This window comes from Micromys minutus (assembly GCF_963924665.1).
Source record: "Micromys minutus genome assembly, chromosome: 29".
NCBI lineage: Eukaryota > Metazoa > Chordata > Mammalia > Rodentia > Muridae > Micromys > Micromys minutus.
This window is the reverse complement of record NC_137964.1, coordinates 23,588,734-23,609,400: the sequence shown is the minus strand read 5'-3', so window position 1 is coordinate 23,609,400 and position 20,667 is coordinate 23,588,734. Positions and strand designations below refer to the sequence as shown.

Sequence of the window (20,667 nt, the reverse complement as noted above, 5' to 3'; positions counted from 1 at the left end):
TCGGGCACCTCCATGGGAGGCTTTGCAAGCCACCGGTAGAAGATTCTGGAACACTAAGAAAGGCCCAGGGTGTATTTTCTATCTTTCAGTCTAGTCCAAGCATAGGCCGGGCCCTAGGACTATCCTACACATGAGGTGTGCCTCACAAGCCTCCTGGCACACTGCCACCAAGTGGCAGCTGACACACACCCACAAAAGCCACATAGGATTTGTGGTCAGTGGGACAAGTTCGAATCCCAATTATATCATGACATGAGAAAAGCTACACTGACCCCAGCAGTTCATACATACAGCCCAAGCCAGTCCCAAGAGCAGTGGAAATCCACTAGAGAAATAGAACAGGCCTCACATTCTTTCACCTATGAAGCCAAGATGACCCTCAGCACAGGATGAATGCGCACTGCTGCCCCTGGTGGCTGCCCCTGGAACTGCAGCTCCGCTCACCCTCCTGACTCCTTTTTTTTAACCAAGATGAACACAGGACATAAAGGGAAACCAAGATCCACAAAGGTGAAGATACCACCTTGAAACTATCCTTCTAGTAGGTAACTTCACCCAGCTCATCACCACCCTGAGGAAATGTCCACATGGCCCAATCTTCTGATTTAAGACAACAAACAAGGCCAGGTGGGGGAGGGGTGTGTTTCACAGTCTCTTCCCAGTCCTAAGCCTGCACGGGTGCAGGTTCCGAGTCACAATGAGCTCAGTTTGCCAAACACTTTATCTAAACCCAAAGACAGAGAGCCCCAGGTCCTCGGCTGTAGCCAATCTCCCTGTATCCCAGCCCCTCCCCCTGCCCCAGTCCCCAGCCTGCTCACCTAGCTCTGAGCTCTGCTGGGGTGTGGCTGTCTCCTCGTGGTTGGCCTCATTGGCCATGGAGCGTGTGATGCGGCCTTTGCGGCGGCCTTGGCTGTTGGCAGTTTTGCGGCCTTTGGAGGCCACGGCCTCTTTCTCATCGTTGTCCTCTCCAGAAGTGTCGTCTGTCTTCTCCCTGCAGCCGTGGAAAGGACACCAGGATGGATCAGCTGAGGCTGGCCACCCCAAGACAACTGGGGGAGACCTTTGGATCACTCTCTCAGAGCTGGAGAGAGGAAAGAGCTGCTGCTGGCCAAAGGGGTGCAGGCAGACCCTGCTGCAGCATCTTAGCCTCGAAGGGCAGCGGGAGCCCCTCCAGGTGTGGGTGGGAAGGGCAGATGTGAAGTCATCCAACTCCACACGTCACCAGTGGGGCCTCAAGTGATGCTCACGGACACCACCAACCATCACCACACACCCAACAGGGAGCCCGGCTCGAGGCCTTTGGGACTCTACAGCCTCCTTTACTAGCTATGGGGGACTTAATTCTGCACCTCTACAGAGCAATTTGCTCAGGTACAGGACAGCATGCCCGGGGAATCGCAGCCCAGCCCAGCTGTGGGAATGCACATGACCTGGGGACCTGGATTCTCAGAAGCAACTGGGGCAGATTTATCGCCTCTGTCACCCATTCATCTTCCTGAAAGATGCTGGCTGGAGCCGTGCAGAAGGGGAAGGCGGCGGCCCTGGTGTGCATGAGCCCACCACAGCACCTGGGGCCCCTCCGCCTTCTCCTGCTGGCTTGGAGTTGTCGGGTGTTGATGGGGGTGAGTAAGAAGGTGGGGGCTTCCAGATGCGCGCATCCATGTTACCCTCCCGAGGCCCTTCCGCCGTCTCTCCCTCATGGACCTCAGGGGCCTTGGAGGGGAGGCAAGGCTGAGTGCCAAAGTGGCTGTCTGGATTTATGAGTCCAGGAGCAGGGCTCAAATGAGCAATCAGTCTCCTAGGTCTCTGGGGGCCGGGGAGGAGGGGTGTGCAGAGAGGGTGGGGGATGGAGGGAGCGGGGGCTGAGGCTTCCGGGAGGAAAGGCCTGGGAGAACTGACTGGGGCTCCAAACTGGCGCCAGGCTTTGCTCCCCAGGGCCCAGGTGTGAACTGCGCAGCTGCCAGGCCTTACTTGCTGAGCTCTTCTTTCTCGTTCTCCGCATCCTGCTTCTCCTCCTCCTTGTCGTTCTCCTTCTCCTTCTCGTCCTTCTCCTCCTGGCTGCTCCGTGCCATCTGCTGCTGCTGCTGCTGTTGCTGCTGCTGCTGCTGCTGCTACAGCCCAGGAAGCAGAGGCAGGAGGGAAAACGGGAGACAGGTGAAGCTGGGGAAGGGAGGGATGGTGAACACGGAGGCCAGGGCAGCTGGGAGGCCAGCCAGGTGGAAGAGGTTGGAGTCAGAGTGAAGCACACAAAAGACCACACATGGGCCCAGCTTTCGATTTCTGCTTTCTCCACTGAAGCCAGTGGAGTAACACCTGAAGAAAGTCCTGACGGAGGCGGGTAGTAGGTGGGATGCAGGCGGGCACACCAACACAGGGTGTGTGGGAGGGGAGCAGCTCTTTCCCTCCATTATTCCTTCCTGGCAGAAAAACATCGGTGCACAATGCTCTAGGGCCTTGTCTTTTATAGGATTAGGCAATACCGGGGACAGACAGGGACATCGTGACATACTGCTACACAGTGCAAGAGCCTGACTTGTACAGCCACTGTAGGTTCTTAAGGCAACGCTTTTGTATCCTAAGGGTCCTCAGGGTCACTCTCTCCAGCTACCAAGAATCCCATGCTCTCTAAGGGGAAGGGCCAGGGCAGCCATCCCACCCACAAGCAGCCATGCACAGCTGCTGGCTCCTCAGCTGGGTACCAGATGTCTGTCAGCCAGCCTGGGCCCTTCTTTCAGATTCTAACCCTCCATACAGCCCTGGGGCAAAGCCTCATTCTGGCAGACAGAGCCCCCTGAACCTGACACTGAAGGACCTTCCTGTCAGTTCAACAGTGTCCTCTCTTCGTGTGCCCAAAGTAGGCCATGAAAACTGGGGGTCAGAACTCAAGGAGACAGAAGGCGTACAGGAGGAATTCTGCTGCTTAGCCTGCACTTCACAACTGTCAGCACATCTGGCTTGTCCCACACAGGGGCACAGTATCCAAGCCACCCAGCTGTGTCTCCCACCTCCACATAGAGGGGCTGGGGGGTAGGAACACACTCAGCCCTAGCTACCCAAAGCATGAACCACAAGGTGTCCCTGCACCCGGGGCTGAACCTCTGTGGATGGGGGTGACAGCAGAGGATAAACTGCCCTGGCCAGCGATTCACTTTTCTACCTACCAGTGCCATGGCCTGAATGAATCCATATGCTTGGCCCCTCCTGGCTCCCCAGAGACTAGAAGAGGGTACTGGGTCACTATGACCAGCCACTTCAGGCTGGCAAATCCCAGTCTCAAGTCCGGCTGGTAGCACTGGCCAGCCATGCCTAGGGATTTCCAGCTTGTTGTAGCCCCATGGGCAGCTGTACTTCCTGATGCCCAAAGGCTGCCAGACCCCACCCGTGCCAGGGCCACTGTGATCCCAGGCCGGAGGCAGCATCAATATTTTTAATGTCCCAGCTTAGTTCCAAGTAGCGGTACACATGTGTAACCCCGACACCCCAACCCCTGGGAGGGAGAGGCAGGAAAACTGTAGCAAATTAAAAGGGCTGGCTGGCCGGAGCCACATGGCGAGATCCTGTCTCAAAAGCATCCAAATAAAAATAAAATAAATTCCCAGGTTGTTCCAGTGCATTGCAGACTAGGACCTTAAGACTGGCTGCCAAGTTCTTATCTAAGGGACTTCAGGCTGGACAACCTGTAGGTTCCAAGGCACCTGGTTTGGCTCTGCCACTATAGCAAATGGGAATGGCCAGATGCCAATAAAGTTTTATTTACAAAAGCAAACGGGAGGCAGAGTTTGCCTCTAGGCTGACTCTAGGCTAACCTGAGGCTCCACGTGTTTACCTGGACCCTGGCAAGTCTGCTGTTAAGATCCTCAGACCAGAGTGAGAAACCGGCAGGGTTTCTGTATCCCTGTGTCCGCTGGTAGGATGCTGGGGGAGACCTCGGTTCCAGCTTGTGAGAGCTAGGAGCAGCAGAATGCCACCTTCCCCCATGACTCCCACACTTGCAGTATCATGTGGCATTCATTCCATAGGGCAAGGTGACCATGAATGTCGCTGCCCCCAGATCCCAGCACTATGCACACCCTGAAATGACCCACAGGACCCAATTTTCCTTTCAGAAGACAGGAGTAGTAAGGAGAGGTGTCAGCTGACAACACGCATGGGATGGGACTGTCTTCACATCACACGTCCAGCGTCTTGCTCCTCCCAACAACCCTGGTATCACCTTGTTCCACAGATGAGAACAAGACACAGAGACGTAAAGCAATCCACCTAAGGTCACACAGAATTTCCTAGCAGAGCCTGCAGCCAGATGGAACCCCAAAGATAGCCTCCTGAGGGACGCGTGGTGGTTCCACTGAGTCACCAGAATTGTCATTCCTACCCTAAACAAACTCTTGTCTACAGGAGGCACCAAGACACGCAGAAGCGCAGAGACCAAACTTACAGAACGAGTTCTGAAGCCGACACGGACAGGACTGGGGTGTTAAGGGAAGGCAGAGGTAAAACCTTTGTGATGGTTTGTGTATGTGTGGCCCATGGGAAGTGGCACTATTAGGAGGTGTGGCCTTGTTAAAGGAAGTGTGTCACTGTGAAGGCAGTACTTTGAGGTCTCATATATATGCTTAAGTATGACCAGAGTGATCCAGACCCTCCTCCTGGCTGCCTTAAGATCAAGATGTAGGACGTTCAGATCTTTCTAGAGCACCATGCCTGCCTGGATGCTGCCATGCTTCCTGCCATGACGATACTGGACTGAACCTGTGAAACTGTAAGCCAGCTCCAATTACATGTTGTATGAAAGCTGCTTTGGTCATGGTGTCTGTTCACAGCAATAAAACAGTAAGAAAACTTTCAAAAGGCACAAACAGCCCTGTGTGGCCTTGAGTCACCGAGACCCTCTGGAGGAGGAAGCGGGTCTGGTAGGATCCAGGCCTTGCACTGGGTCTTCAGAGCTGTGTGGTGGTCAAGATCAAGGGAAGGGATTAGGGGGCCCCTGGATTCCATCCCAAACTTAAATAAACAAAGGAGAACCTGACAGTTCATAGCCATCCTGACTAATACACTCAGTCACTCACTCATTCAACAAGAAACTGTAGTACCAACAAACCAAACGCCCCAGCAAGTGAGTCGCAAGAACTTCCTGTGTGGAGAGGGGGAGAGGTTGGGTGGGTGGTGGAAAACAGGGCTGGGAGGTCAGAGCAGAGGAAAAACAGTCTGCAGCCGGTGGCGCCCCTTCATACCTGCTCTGGGTACCCTATCCATTTCTCCCAGGGACACATACCAAGGAACGCAGGCTCAGCCCTCAAAAGAGATGTACTGAAGCTACCTGAGTGTGTGGAACAAGAGTCAACCATAAAGCAGGGCCACACTATCATTAACAGAAACATGCCTTGTTGTTGGTTTGAGAACAGGGCTTTTTGTTGGTTTGAGGTAGGGTCTCACTATGTAGCCCTGGTTAACCTGGAGCTCAATATATAATCCAGACCAGCCTTGCACTCAAAGAGATCTTCCCATCTCTGCCACCTGGGTGCTGGGACTAAAGGTGGGTGTCACCACACTGGGCCAGAGAGAAACTTTTAAATAGACATCGGGGCTGAGTCACGTGGTGCCTCTAAGGTCCAGTTGTGTGGCCACTGAGGTCCAGGCAGCCTATACTGTGAAGCCACTCCCACTGCTGAACGGTGGAGTGTGAACAGAATGGCGGCATGTGCTTTAGCAACTCTCAGAGGCCTGAGTCAGACCTGGCAGGAGTAAAAATTTACATGGTAACAGTGGCATTTCATACATACCATGGGAGCTTCCAGCATGAACTGTTCAAGCTTTCCCGAGCTGCTCTGCTGAGACACTTCTACGGAACATGCAGGACGCGTGCCCAGAAGTCGGTTCATGATAGCCAATGGCTATCTACTTAGTCACTCACAGAACTTGGGATGGAGCCCTGGGCTCTGGCACAAGCCCCTAAGCTGACCACGACCACTAAGGCCCCAATTTCAATCCTCAAGTGGGGGCTGGAGTGGGACTCTGTGGTTGTGCTGGCTAGTTTTATGTCAACTTGACATAAGGTAGAGTCATTTAGATAGAGAATCTCCACTGAGAAAATGCCCCATCAGAACAGCTTGTGGGCAAGCCTGTGGTACATTTTCTTGGTTGATGATGATATGGAAGTGTGCACCTCCCCCTCTAATACACACACACACACACACACACACACACCCCTCTCTCCCTTGCCCTGTCACCAGAATAAACACACAGGACATCCATGCTGGGCCTGAAGGGTCCCTTCCTGGGAGCCTTCACATCCACTGTACCCTTTGCCTGGCCAGTTCTTTATTGCTCATCTGTTCCTTCAAGGGGTCAGACCCCTTAAAGGTACTCTTGATCACATGGCCCCCAGGGCTGCAGCAGTCCTCCACACCACCTTCGAGTGGCACTTCAGGGACCTCAATTGTCTTGTTCACAATGAAGTCATCAAAATAGACTCAAGTGTGGACAGTGGGGCCTTTGCTGATGGGCAGCTCCCAGTGCTACTGGAGCACTGGGATGGTCTGTCCCAGCAGAGCGATGGACACGTCCAAGCAGCACCCACGCTTCCCACCTGTGTTTGGGTGTTTGGGGGAGCTGGGGCCCCCTGTGCTGTGTGTCTGGGCCCACTCAAACATCTTGAACCTTTCTCGTTTAAGCCAGCTTCTTCTAGCCATAGGGTACAGCTTTTCCTGCCTCCTGGGCTCCCCAGCTGCCAGCCCTGAGTGGGGTCCCACAAAGCATGTCTAACAGACTGAGGACCTGGAGGAGGGCCTCTGAGGAGACAGGAAACCGGGGATGCCTGCTCAGCTGGGTCTAAAAAATTGGCACAGGTCTGGCTTGCACAAAACATCCTTGGTAAACCAGCTAGCCAATCCTCCGTGGGCTGGACCCAAGAAGCTTCAGACCTTGGGCTGGAGGTTTTCTACTAAGGTCTGAGACATAGCATATACCCTCGCTGATGACCAATAATCAAATGGCCTAGCCAGGGTACTGTGGCTAGTGTGACACACAGGCTCCAGCCACCAGTCTCTGGTGATCTCACAGACAAGGAGCAGCTAGCTGGTTCTCAAGCAAAGGGTGACAGCCACACACTGCCCGAGTCTGTCTGGTGCTGCCCTGGGCCTCCAGGTTATACTGCTCCTGGACAGACAATCTGGGCCCTGCCTGGGAACAAGGTCATCTGTCCCTTGGCAAGCAACCAGAGGAAAGTGGTAAGGTGAGGGAGAAAAAGAGATAAAGAGGTAAGCTGGGGACAAAGAGCAGGTGACACGGGGTCACAGAGAAAAGAAAGCTAGGAAGACAGGGAAGCAGACAGACACAGGGAAGGTGGACGAAGAGGTGAGACAGGAACAAAGAGAAGGTGACACAGGATTACAGAGACAAGGACAGAGAGACGAACAGAGGGGGACACACACACACAGCAGAAACAGAAGGAAGAGAGGCCAGGCGGAAGCTACGAACGGCAGCAGAGTGTGAACAGCATGTGTAGCCAAGGCAGGAAGAGCAGTGTGACAGAGGGTCAGGGGGCAGCTGACAGAACACCGTGGGCCAGGATGTGAGGACTGACATCAGTGACGATGAAGAGACTTCCCCCTCAGCAAAGGGGCTGGTCCAGAGGTCAGGAGTCCAGGACAGACTTTTCCTGTTCCTGTCCTGTCTCTGTAGGAAAATGCTCTAGTCTACCCTCAGGGACACGCCTGTTCGGTCACAGGTCTGTCTCCACCACAGGAGGGTCACAACATCTGCAGAACGGTCACGGCTGGGCATCTGCAGGCTCTGGGCTTAGAATGTGGCATGGTACCATGGCACTTTCTTAGAAGTTCACACTGTGGCACCACAGCCTATGATTCTTGGGGGCAGATCTAGACTTGGGACCAGGAGTGGTCATCAGACAGATGTCCTGTCAGGCCCATTAGCCAATGGGGCAGCATGGGGAATGGTGCCAGGACATGGTCCTGATCCCATTCCCAAAAACGGGTTCAGGTCACTGTCCCCAGAGCCTATGCCTGAACCTGCCTCACCTTAGGCAGAGGCCAGAGAAGCTTCTAGAATGAGAGCTGCCCTGAAAGATAAGCAACAGGTAAATCTACCATTCCAAATGGTCAGCTACATTCCTCACCCATGGCAGCCAAGTGCGGGGAAAGTCTCACTCTTTCTTGGCTGTGAAATGTGACCAGTGAACAGGCACTCTGAAATAGGGCAGGTTGGGGACAGAAAGGGAAGAGCTGGCTAAGGCCAGCTTAGATGCCTCAGGGCAGGTAGAGGACACAGACATGCCACACATAGTAGACACATCCAAGAGACTGTCCACAGCCATCCTGACCTGCTTAGGGATACTCCAAAAATGACCTAAGCTCACCTTTCCCTCCTACCACCCTGGTTTGTTTGGGTGCTGGTCCCTGGGATTGGAGTTCTTGGGGTTACTCCACTAACAAGCAGGTTTTAAAGAACCAGAGAGACTTGGGCCGAACATGCTAGCAACCAGAGAGGGGGTAAACCTGGGAGTCCACATCGCCACGGTCATCCATCCCAGTGTGTCCAGAGAGAGCTAGGAGCTAAACGTCCAAGTGTCCCTAGGGTCACCTCTCTGCCCCCACTCCTCTGTTGGTTCAAGCCCATCAAGGCAGAACTGAGAAGGGAGGAGACCCCGGTCTCTGGGCTGGGCAAGGAGGCAGTCAGTTCAGGAAGTACAGCTTCTCCAAGGTGGCAGGCAGGATGCAAGCCTAAGAACAGCTGGGACCTTTAGCACCCAGGAAGGACTGACTACCCGGTGTCTACCTTGCAAACTCTTCTACTTCTTGAGAGGCTGAGGGTGGGGGGTGGCTCACTGGAATTCCCAGTGTCTTTCTGAACTGTTACACATGGACTACCCTATGATGATTCTCCAAACATAGCACACACCAAGTGCTCAATACATTCCCCGATTGGGCACACACATCCTAGCCACCAAACAGGCATCACTCTAGGAGCCCTCAGAGAGGCACCAGGTGTGAAGCCTGAGAAGCAAAATGGCTACTTGTGGCTTTCCTAAGCAACAGTGTGGCCGGGAGACACAGGAACCACACCAGGACCACAGGCACCACAGCATCTGCAAAGAGGGGCCACCCTGAAGCAGGAGATGAGGAACAGTGTAAGGGAGGGACCAAGACAGCAAGGGAGAAGGTAGAGAGATGGTCCTACCAGCTCCCGGAGGAAGGCACACCTCCTCCAGGAAGGAGGAGCAGTCAGAACCACACTGGGTTAGGCCGGGCCTTGGTCTGCCTCAAAGGACACCCTCCATGGGAGCAGCTTTCCACACATGTCACCACAGCACAGAACCTGGCAAACTGGCCCTGGAGTACAGAGGCCCAGCAAGCAGAGCTTCACGAGGCCCACAGGCAGTGTAGCCGAGCAGAGAGCGCAGGCGGGCCCCATTACTCAATGATTCATCAGATCGTACTCCCTTAGTTCCCACAGTCTAGGGATTGAGTCTGACCCTGTGGATGCTCCTTTAGCTCGTTATGATTTCAGCTCTCTAAGAAGAAAGGGGAATCACGAAGGACCTCTCCCTTAAGCTGCTTCGTGTTCAGATGCACGAGACACGGCACTGTGACAATGTACCACACTCACCATGGCTACTCTGCCACTATTACCAAAAACAACATCATCACCACAGCAGTGGCTGAAGGGAGATGTTCTCTAGATGATAAAGCGTATGCCCACTTGGTCCCCAGTTGGTGGCTCTTTTTGGGGAGGCTTAGGAGTTGTGGCCTTGTTAGAGGAAGTACGTCACGGGTGGGGGTGGGGGGAGCTATGGGGTTTAACACTAGATGCTACCTCTAGCTTATTTTCTCTGCTTGGAGTTTGTGGTTCTAGATATGAACACTCAGCTTCCTGCTCCTGTTCCACACCCGCCATTGGCGGCCAAGACTCCCTACCAAGGAGAGCGCTCAACTCTTAAGAATGGGAAGCCCACACAAATTCGTTCTTCTGTAAGTCCTCTTGGCCATGGTATTTTTATCACAGCAACAGCAAAGTAACTAAGACACTCACTGTCATCCCCAACGTCACGTCAGGCTGAGCAGCAGTAAGGCACTGAGTTCAAGGCCATCCTGGACTACAGAGTGAGTTCTGGGACAGGAAGGAATACACAGAGAAACCCTTTCATGAAAAGCCAAACCAAACGAACACCAGTAGCACCAAATCATTAATATCGTCATTATCAACCATCATTACCGAAGACTGTGCTCACCACAATAATTACCAAAACCCAAATCATCGCCACTGCCACCATCATTAATTATCACCATTGCCACCATCACCATGACAGACAGCAGCATCCCCACCCCCACCCCTCACCCTACTTCTTTCTCTCTCTAGGGCTAGGTACAGAGATTTACACAGGGGCCCGTGTCTCCATAAACCCAATGCCTCCCAACCTCACCACATTTTCCAACTGCTGTCCAACTGACCTTTTGTCCATCGGCCTAGAATATTCCTGAATGCCCCAGCAAAACCTCTAGCATGCTCACTGCTCTGTGCCACAACACTGTGGAGGCCCACATCTGTCAGAACCAGAAGCAAGCCAGCTCACTGTGGGTGCATAAAATGAGCTCAAAAAACCACAGCCACAGACCAAATCCAGCCATCCTTCAAGTCCAGAGTGGACACAGACTGAGCCCTGGATGTCTCGCTGAGCAAGCACACAAGCGTGTGTATCTGTGTCTGTGTGTGCGCGTGTATGGGGGGGGGGGGCGCAGTGGTCAACCTCGGGTGGTGTTCTTCAGGAGCTGTCCACCTTGTATTTGGAGACAGTTTCTCTAGGGTCTACAGCTCGTTGGTTAGGCAGACTGACTGGCCAGCAGGCCACAGCAGCCTGTTTCCACCTTCTTCCACTGGACTAGGAGCCTGTGCTACTACACCAAGCTTTTTGTGTGGATCTAGGGATTGGATTCAGGTTCTCCCGGATCACCCAGCAGGCACTTTAGCAGCTTGCCGGGCATTTTTTTACTGGGGTGCTTCACTTGTCTCAGCAGAATGACCTCCCAATCTGTGCTTTTAGTGGACCAGAAAATGGCTGTTTTGTGGGACAGCAATTCCTGTCCGTGCTGGTCCAGACCAGTTCACAGTGAGGCCTGACCTTTGCCAATCTGGGAGAGGAAGATGAACAGCACGTAATCTCTCTCCACCTCCCAAAAGCCACAAATACCCCCAGAATCCCTGGCTTTTGTGTATCGGGGTCCTGTGTGTTGCCAGTGGCGACTTAGAGATCAGCCAGCTTTTGCTGAAGGTGGACAGTGACGCTGTAGGCTGCGGGCTGTGCAATAATGGCTCTGTGCCAATAAAGCTTTATTTAAACAGCAGGTGGCAAGCAGAGCTGCAAGCCGCCAGTCGCTGGTACCGCAGACTCAAGGTGTGGTGACTGTTGGCTATTTCTCCCTCTAACTATCCACAAGTGAAGGGGCCGAGTTGGGGAAAGTTCAGTGCGTCTCCTGGGCAGTCTTTAAATAGGCTCCCACTTTTGGGCACAGGTGTTCTTCTCTGCATGTATATCTCTACACCATGTGTGTACCTGATATCATTGAAACCAGAGGATGACACTGGGTCCCCTAGGACTGGAGTTACAGATGGTCATGAGCCGCTATGTGGATGCTGAGAATCAAACGTGGCGCCTCCGTAAGAGTAGTCAGTGCTCTTAACTGAGCAGATCCCTCCAGCCCTGAAATGCAGCCTTTGAACAGTAAAGATGACTGGCTGGCTGGCTCTGAACCAGGGACACCTTAGCTAAGATAGAAGAGGCTGCCGTTCCCACCTGTGCACACTGCCAGCACCCTCTTCAGGTCAGATGCTATGGAAGGAGCCCTAACGGTAGGACTGTATGACACCATTCATCAAGGAAGTGTCCACCCGACAAGTGTCCTTCGAGTGCAGGGACCCAGTCCCCAAAACCTAACAGCCGACACCACGTCTTACCTGGCTCTTGCCACGGCGCCGGTAGCTCCGCCTCACCAAGCTCTTGTAGTTCTCATTCTTCTTGGTCAGGTAGTAATAGAGGACACACTCAGCTACTGTCTGCGGGGTAGAGAGAAGACGCTGAGGAGGGTATGGGGTGAGAGAATTAGGAATAGGAGCCAAAGGCCCAAGTTCAAATCCTAGCTCTTCTGATGACCAGCTAGGTGGCCCTGGGAAAAAATATCTAACCTCTCTAATAGCTTGTGACATGTAGAAACCGGATTGTGCTGATCATGTGGGTTACTCGGAATGAGACACACACACACACACACACACACGACAGAGCCTAGCCTGGAGGGATGGTACAGTCAGCACAGACCCTGTCCTTGCAACTGTAGGTAACAAGAAAGACATCACTGCAGCTCAGCCCCCGTAAATCACCCAGGACCCTCAACAACCTAACCCAGAATTTAAACACCACACACAAGAAGCTTTAATGGATGCCTACAGTGGCAACTGTACCTGAGATGACCATGCCTATCATCTGTGACCGAGCGCCAAGCCAGGGACCATGAGGACTGTGGGGTGGGACAGTCCCCAGCTGCCTATGCATCAGACCACTCCTAGAGTGTGCCATGAACAAACACTATTTCCACAGGGTCCCCCAAGCCAACCCTCACCCACACCTATGACCTGCCAGACAAACTGTCTGCCAGCCAGCCCAGGAAGGTGGTATGGCCTAAGCAGCCACCTGTGTCCTAGAAGCTCTGATTGCCCTCATCTACCCCCTCTCTGAGTGCCTCTCTCCCTTAGATTCCTCTCCTCCCTCCCCCACAGCCTTACTCAACATCCAATTTCAAAGCCATTCTGGCTCTGTCGAACCCTAGCCTTTTAAACGTAGGACTACTGAGTCACCCACACCCATCAGGATGCATCATCAGACAGGTAGGCTAGTTATAACGCCGGTTCCCAACACTGGTTCTTCAGGTACCAGATCCCAGAGTGTCCCATCTCTCCAGAACGTATCAGCCCACAGGAAAGGAAGCTGTTAGGGATGATCACCGTCTTTGGCTATCTAGATCCCATGTCCCACATCCCACCAGCTGCCAACATCCCTAGGACTCAGAGCAGGGGGCCAGCCAGGCTGGACATCCCACTGTTGAGGATCTAAGACACAAACTGCAGCCCTGAAGGGTGGGCCGTGGGGTAGTCTGAGGTGCTGGGCCTACAGAACCAATTCCAGCATATAGCCAATGCTGCCACCTGCCCACCAAGGACTGTTCATGTACTGTAGACTAGCCTGGTATGTGAGGAAAAGCCAGCTAACCGCCCTCTGGGAACAGTGTGACTCCTTACCTACAGGAAGCAAAGCCAGAGCCAAGTGCTCTAGGCTCTGGTTTGGGGAACAGATTGGGTTCAAATATCAATTCTGCATGAAGGTTTACTCAGAATGATAGGCATGTTAGCCACACGCCGGAAGTGGTATCTAGAGTTGTCAGAAATCCCATAATACCCATGACAAGGACCCAGGAGATTACTTCACACACAGACCTGGAGGCAGGCCATACCTGGCCACAAGGCCTTAGTTGGAACGTGGCAAAACTCTCAGAACTGGCGCCCAACCCAGCGTGCTGGGCAAATGGCTATGTGACACCAGTCCCCACAGCTTTCCTGGGCGGCCTGGGCCTGAAGCCTGAGGCTCCTCCCCATCCCCGGTGAGGCCTGCCTGGCTTTCCCCTTAGGAAGGAGGCGGAGGCAGGAAAAAAGATGGAGCTGGCCAGAGAGACAGAGGAGGGGCAAGCACTCCACCCAGCCCAGACATGGGCCCTGGGGAGTGGATGGCAAGCTGGTTTAGTGCTTAGCACTGCCATCCAGGGATGGGCACTCACCTTTCTCTCCAGGAATGAGGCGATCAGGCCAAAGTTCTTGGGGTGCTGCATGAACCTGGGGGGAAGAGAAAGACAGGCCAACGTTGAGGCTAGGATGAGGGAGACCCTACAGGATAGCCAAGAGCTGAGAGTGCCCAGTGCCTGCCACCCCAGCCTGGCTTGGCGGGTGCCGCCCCACTAGCAGATCTTCAGGGCGTGGGAAGGACTGCGGGGCAGGGACCAGGGTCCAGGGCGTTCCTCGGAGTGACTCACTGGCTGTAATGCCTTTGAAAATACATTTGTTTGTCTTGCCGCAGGCTTCCAGGAAAAATGAGGACACGGCATTCAGCTTGCCAGTGGGGTCCCCCACCCCCCCAGATCGGCTTTTGTCTTTCTTCCCAGCCGGGTCTAAGAAGCTGGGCCTGGCTTAGCCTGGCTCGGCCTGTCCAGGCCCAGCCTACGCCAAGCCAAGCTAAGCCTGCCTGGGTGAGGTTGGGCAAGCCAGGCAATAAGGCCTCCCCAGTGCTGGAGCAGAGCCTTGGATGCCCAGGAAAAGACAAAAGTGGCTGGAGCCGCAGGGGGTGGCGGGAACTGGCACCACGCCACCAGCTTCCTGCAAAGCCTAAGCATTACTGGGAAAGCCGGCCAGCTAAAATGTCAGGGCCAGGCAGCTGTGGGGGTGGGGGTAGGGTCAAGGCCTGCTTACACCCTAAGGGTGCTACGCAGCGTCACTGGGCTTGCCCCCTGTCTCCAATGAATTGCCACAACCCTGGTATCTCCAGGGGGAAGAAATGGCTGCCATTACCGGGGCCAGTTCCCACCAGTGTGCAGCCTGTGTTGGGCTGCCCCGCCTGGCCTCCAGGTGGCTGGGCAGTAGGCCAGAGGCCCCTCCCGTTTTCCCCGCCAGACACTGGGGAATCCGGAAGAGCCTCTAAACTCTTCCCAAGGAAGCAGAGGTATCAGAACTGAGGGATGGTGGCTACCCTGCCAGGGCCCCGCCCACCCAGGTAGCAGGCAAGCCTAAGGGTACTATTCTTGCCCTGTCCCCATCCCCATCCCTTCTATAGGATTTCCCCAGGCAGTGCTGGGCTCCAGGACATCAGGAACCAAAGTTAAGACACTGCAGGGTACCTGTCCTTCTCTCCCCCCGCCCCCAAGTTCACTGGAGACAGGTAGAGCCATGTCTGATACAACCTGTAACCCAGCAAGCAACTCAGGAGGCTGAGGCAGGAGGACCGCCAGCCTAGGGTAGAGTGAGTTTTTAGTGAGACCTCATCTCAGAACTAAAATAAGAAAAAATGCAAACACGTGGCTCAGAGGTATCATGAGACAGGCACACATGAAGCCGTATGTGTGTGTGTGTGTGTGTGTGTGTGTGTGTGTGTGTGTAAAAAACACGGGCAGACTACAGTGGCTTATATCATTGGGGAGGCTGAGGTAGGAGGAGGGTTCAAGACCAGCAACGAGCCTTAGGCTAGTCTGAGCTATGACTGAGAAACAAAGCAGCAACCACCTACCCTACAAAAGACAACAAACATTTTACATACAAGAGCACGCATATTCACATGCATGCACACACACGCACCATCTGGGCCAACCATATTTATATTTGGCCTTCGTGAGTTAGACTGCTCATGTGGACTTCCGTTAACTCTGGCAGTGTGGCTGACCCTGATAAGAACAGGACACACAGGTCTTATGCAAATCATCACAGAAGGGACAGGGTGTCCTTCTCCTGTTGGGGCTCCTAGGTGCTCCCAGGACAGAAGTGGCGGCCAGCTGTACCAGACTGCTTCCCACAAGAGCCCGGCCTATGCTTAGCTGGCCTGCTGTGGCGTTTCCATGGGCACAAGGAAAACACTATATAGCTATGCCCATTTTACCCAGGAGGAAACTGAGGCTGGCTTGTGCATGGCCATGCAGTCAGTGAGTGACATCTGAGTTGTTCTCAGGACAGTCTGGATGCCATCAGTACCTTGGCAAGGAAGACACATCATGGCTGTGTCTTGCCCAGACAGAAGATGCAGCAGTAGACATTGGTCAGAGTAAATCACTAGGTCTGAAGAGCAATGAGACTTCTCTATTAAAATAGCAGGGGACCTACCAGGGACCTACACAGGGGCCTCAGCCACCTCAGGACCACTATCTTAAGTCAGGTCGTAAAACACACCAGACAGAGAACAGAAGTCCTAGGCACAAGAGTCCTAGATACAGGTTTGTTTCCCACTGTTCAGTGTGCTGAAGTCATGAGACTCACTCAGAGGTTGTTTTGTGTTTCCATGGCCTAAAGCTACTTTGAAGACTGTTGCTTGTGCCCAAGCCCCATGCGGCAGTCAAGCTTTGTCTGTGATCTGGGATGGGGCCAGCCTGTTGTACAGCCTGACCCTGGACAACTGCAGACAAGGGTCTCTCTGGAGGGAAAACAGGTCAGCCAGTCTGAGCAATGGAGGCTTGCTGCACCAGAACCTCTCTCTCAACAGGGCCTCCTGGGCAACTGCCTGCCCCTGTCCCTCCTTCAATTTCCACTCTCCAGCCTCTCAGAGGTCTGGTCCTAGGTGGAATGTTTACAGGGTACCGCTCCAAACAATATCCATAAGAATATTATTGTGATATCTCTATCACCTCTTCTTCTGTGGTCCCCCAAAACAAGGGATCTCATCTACCTGCAGACCATACCTCAGGTCCTCATCCTGGGCTGCAATGGTCTTTCCTCCTCCCACCCAGGAGCTACAAACTCATCTTCCCCAAACCGTCTGGAGGAGCCTCCTGGAGACCCACTTTTTGAGACAGGGTCTCGTTGTGTAGAAGTCAAAGAGATGTCCCTGGCTCAGCCTTCCTAGTGCTGGGATTAAAGGAGTGGCCGCCACACCCAGCTGAGCTTCATCTCCCAACTACCACAGCCTATTCCTCATCACCGAAGCCCTGGCTTCCCCGTGCCACCTCACAAATCCAGCTGGCCGGCTATACCCTGCATCCACCATATGCAGCTCTGGGTCCCCATTGGGCGTCCTCACCTCTCTGAGCCTATGTGGTATCTGTCTGAATAAATGCTTATGCGGTACAAGGAGATACACATCCATTACCTACAAGGAGACACATACAGAAGGGGGCCGAGGACTCCTCTGTATCACCAGAGCAGGGAGAGTTCTGGACAGAATGTCCCTGTGACTAGAGTGTGGGAAAAGAGAGGATGCGGGCAGGGATCCCAGGCAGCCACAGAGGACACTCACTTCTCCCTGAAGGTGTCCCTCTCCTGCTCACTCCACATGTTGGTAACCTGACGGTCCTTGTACACCTTCATGGGGTCATCCATGAGTCCGTTCATGTTGATGAACTTGATCCTCTGCTGGTCTGCGTCATACAACATGGGCGGGATGACAGCCAGCTGGCGCATCTGCTTCTCCAGGTTCTGCGGCAGAGCACAGTGTATACGGTCAGAGGGCAAGTGTGGGACATAGCAGGTGAGGGGCGGGTGCCCTGGCCCTTGGACATTTCTTAGGGTTGGGATGATAAATTAAAAGCCGACTGTGGCTGGCGCTGGTGAGGATTTAGAGGCGTGGGGCGGTTAAGGAAAGTAAGGGCTGTAAATTCAGTGCAAAGCAAGGCCTTATCTGCAGTAGGAGAGGCCATGAATCTCACCCCCACAAAGGCAGTGTAATAAAACACCATGAAGGCAGGGACAGGGCACAGCCTAGCCTGGCTCCATGCACTCTAGGGATGGCTGGCACATGTCTGGCTTGGAGCCAGAAATCCAGGGGACAGCATAGGACATGCAGAAAGCCTAGCCTACTTTCTGGCCCTAGGCTTCACACCCTGGCTTTTCCATCATCCCCTGGGAACTCGGGCTGCCCTGCCATCCATGTTAGGAAGATGCTGCTGACTTTCCACTGTCTCTTGCCCAGTACCCTCTAGTTCTGACCCAGGCTCTGTCTCCAGTCTTGTTCTGGAGATGGCTCCCCCAAAAGGTGGCAGCCACAACACTCTTGTGTGGTTAGGACCGAGGGAAGGGTCCGGTGTGTGGGTGGACAGGGCCACTGTCTCCCTGCTTCTAGAGGAAATGAAAGCCATGTCTGCATCCACATCTGTGAGACAGGGGTTGAACCCAGCCACATGCCCACCAGCCAAGGATGGCCCCACAGCTGTCGCTTGTGGATTTTTGAGTTCTGCTTTCTGTCCAGAAGAGGAGGAGAGGTTTTCCAGCAGAACTACTGCAAGAGGATGTCCCTTCAAGGCCAAGCACTGCAGTGGGGTGCGGGCCCTGAACTGGCGAAGCTGCTGGGTATATGGGGCTGTCTGTATACAAGGAGACCACTTAAGCAGCCATCCTGGTGCACGGCCAGTGCTGCATGGACCAGGACTCAGCTTGGAGGACGGCCTAGTCACTCCACAGCCACAGCGGTGTCACCAGCCACTCTAGCCAGGATCCCATCTTAAGTCTCTATGTAAACAGCCTCAAGGGGCTCAGAGGAGACACTGGATGTTATGGCCATCTCTACCTAAGAGCAGAGCCAACAGGAAGGAAGCAAGGGTCCTGGTACATAATGCTCTGGGTCTGCTGTGGTGTCGGCCACGGGGATAAATCATTACTGTATACCTGGCCCAGAGAGCAGAATGATCCCTCAGTGAGGACAAGCACCTGCTCTGTCTGCTTCATGGCCTTTTCTGTGATGGTCACCAATATTGGCACTGGGTCCCCAGGGAGAACCAAAGAAACAACAGGCCCTCTAGAACGGTGGCCCCACCTGCTCTCGCTGACAGACTTCACTAACAGTTCTGCCAAGCTCAACAGAGACCCTGGACCATGGCGATAGGAGGATAATGAGGGCCACTTATCCCTGTCCCACAACCCAGCTTCCCGATGTCCCTTCTGGGCCCTAGAGGCTTTTCAGATAGGTAAACTTTCCCAACGATGTCCAACCCTCCACAGTTGCTGGCATCGCTGACATCTGCGCCCTTTGGGGGCTAGGCATGGTCTGGCCACTTACTGCTGGTGTGGCCACATTGCTTCTGACACATGCCCATCACCAGTCTCTGGATTGAAAGCATCAGATGGCTTCCTTTCCTGCTGGCGAATGACCACTGTGGCAGAAACTATGCGTAAGAGACATAGAGAGGGACAATGCGGAGGCAACAGGGTGCCCACGGTGTCACTTGTGGACTTACCTCCTGCTCAGACAAGCCATCGATGATCTCAGAAACCTCATGTTCACTGCGGGCCGCCGACATGGAGAGCCCACTGCCACGCTGGCCCACCCTGCTGGAAGCCAGAAAGACACAGTTAGGACCACCCGTCCTACCAAGAGGCCAGACCCGGGCCATGTGGCAGAACATTCTGGAGGGTTACATATGGGTGAATGGGGAGGGGGAGATCAGGGCTGAGCCTCCCACCTTCACATCTGACTATAGGCTTGGAGTCCAGGGAGGTTGGGGAGCCGGCCGCTCAGGAAGATCAGCCCCTGAGGTTACAAGATGGCAACCCATCTCCCATGAACAAAGGACAGAGACGCAGCAGGAGCCCAATGCTGCCTCTAACCTGAGGACCAGGATCAGGTATCTGGGCCTCAGGTCAGGCCTGGAACCCATGTTGCCGTGTGGGTCGGTGAAATGAGCCGGATGAGCCGACGCATACAGGTGACCACAGTGAGGACAGGCACCCGCCTCGGTGGGCCCAGTCATCCTCCAAACAATCCCCCTACCCCAGCCCTCAGCAGAGTCTCACTCAGCAGCTTTAGTAGGTAAGGAGAAGTCAGGACAGCAGGACAATACTCATGAGTGACGGCTCTGGGCCCAGCGGGTGCTGAGGGCCCCTAAATGTAAGCATGAAGCCCTATGAGGGCACTCTGTGTGGCACAGGCCACCGGAGGCCCACGTGAACCAGCACAGTAGGTACCACCATATGTGCTCATCCCTTTCTTACATGGGTCCACCTCTGCACCCTCACCTCTGGGCCTTCACTTCCACACGCGCTTACTCACCCCTGCATGTGTTCTCCCTAGCATGGGCTCATCTCTTAGCCCTCAGCTCTGCATCCCGTCACCCCTGCCTGTACTGTCCCCGATGGTGCCCTCACCTCTGCATACGCTCCTGTAGCTCTCGCTGCTTGCGGATCTCCGGGAACTGTTTCTCGTAGTACTCTCTCACCTTGCTCTCCTTGGCCCTCCTCCGTGGATTGTTCTCAATGCGCTCTACCTTCTTCTCCCACGCCTCCATGAGCTGGTCATAGCGCTGGCAGAAGCGCTGTTCCTGTGAGGGGGACATGGCCAGAAGGCGGCGTGCTGGTGAGGGCCAGATACTGCCCACTGCATTCACATAGACAAATGGGGGAGGGATGTGCGAGCGTGTGTGCGCACGCACACACACACACACACACACACACACACACACAACAGCTGCCAGCCCAGGATATGACAACTCCTTCAGAGCCAGACCTCCTCTGTAGGGGCCTCATCTGACTCGGAAGCCTCCAGCCCGATCTAGTTATTCCCTCGGTCACACATTAAGAGAGACAGCCCTGACCCGATAGGCTGGGGCTCGTGCCCTATGTTCATACTGGCTACCATGGACACAGCAGATCAAGCCAGGTCACACCACTGCAGGAAGTTGTCCTGGTGGCTCTGGAGAGCTCTTGTAGCCCAGAAAAGATGTCCCCAGGGAATATCCGCTTTCTAGGCAGTTCCTTGTCTCTGGTCTCTGGTGCAGCCACACTCCCCAAGTCTAAGAGTCCAAAACCTAGCAGACATTGAAAAGAAGGTTCTGCCCTCCTCTGGAAAACAAGGAAGTCCCCCTCCCTGTCTAACCACCAAGCTGCCTGCTGTATATCTCCCAACCAGCCCAGAGCATGCCCTATGCATAT

At 54.2% G+C, this 20,667-nt stretch overlaps 1 protein-coding gene across 36 annotated transcripts in view; it reads right to left on the bottom strand.

Moving 5' to 3' along the window:
* NCOR2 (nuclear receptor corepressor 2) overlaps positions 1-20,667 on the bottom strand; it is a 156,034-nt gene that overhangs the window by 48,566 nt on the left and 86,801 nt on the right. For 31 of the 36 annotated variants that reach the window (XM_080940899.1, XM_080940888.1, XM_080940894.1 and 28 more), the window contains 7 exons: positions 19,885-20,057; positions 18,978-19,071; positions 17,045-17,223; positions 13,836-13,890; positions 11,968-12,066; positions 1,972-2,111; positions 819-991 (listed from right to left, as the gene is read on the bottom strand). In XM_080940899.1, the coding sequence (XP_080797025.1) occupies positions 819-991; positions 1,972-2,111; positions 11,968-12,066; positions 13,836-13,890; positions 17,045-17,223; positions 18,978-19,071; positions 19,885-20,057 (913 nt within the window). The remainder of the gene's footprint in view (positions 1-818; positions 992-1,971; positions 2,112-11,967; positions 12,067-13,835; positions 13,891-17,044; positions 17,224-18,977; positions 19,072-19,884; positions 20,058-20,667) is intronic. The other 5 variants (XM_080940923.1, XM_080940915.1, XM_080940917.1 and 2 more) reach the window with 2 other exon arrangements.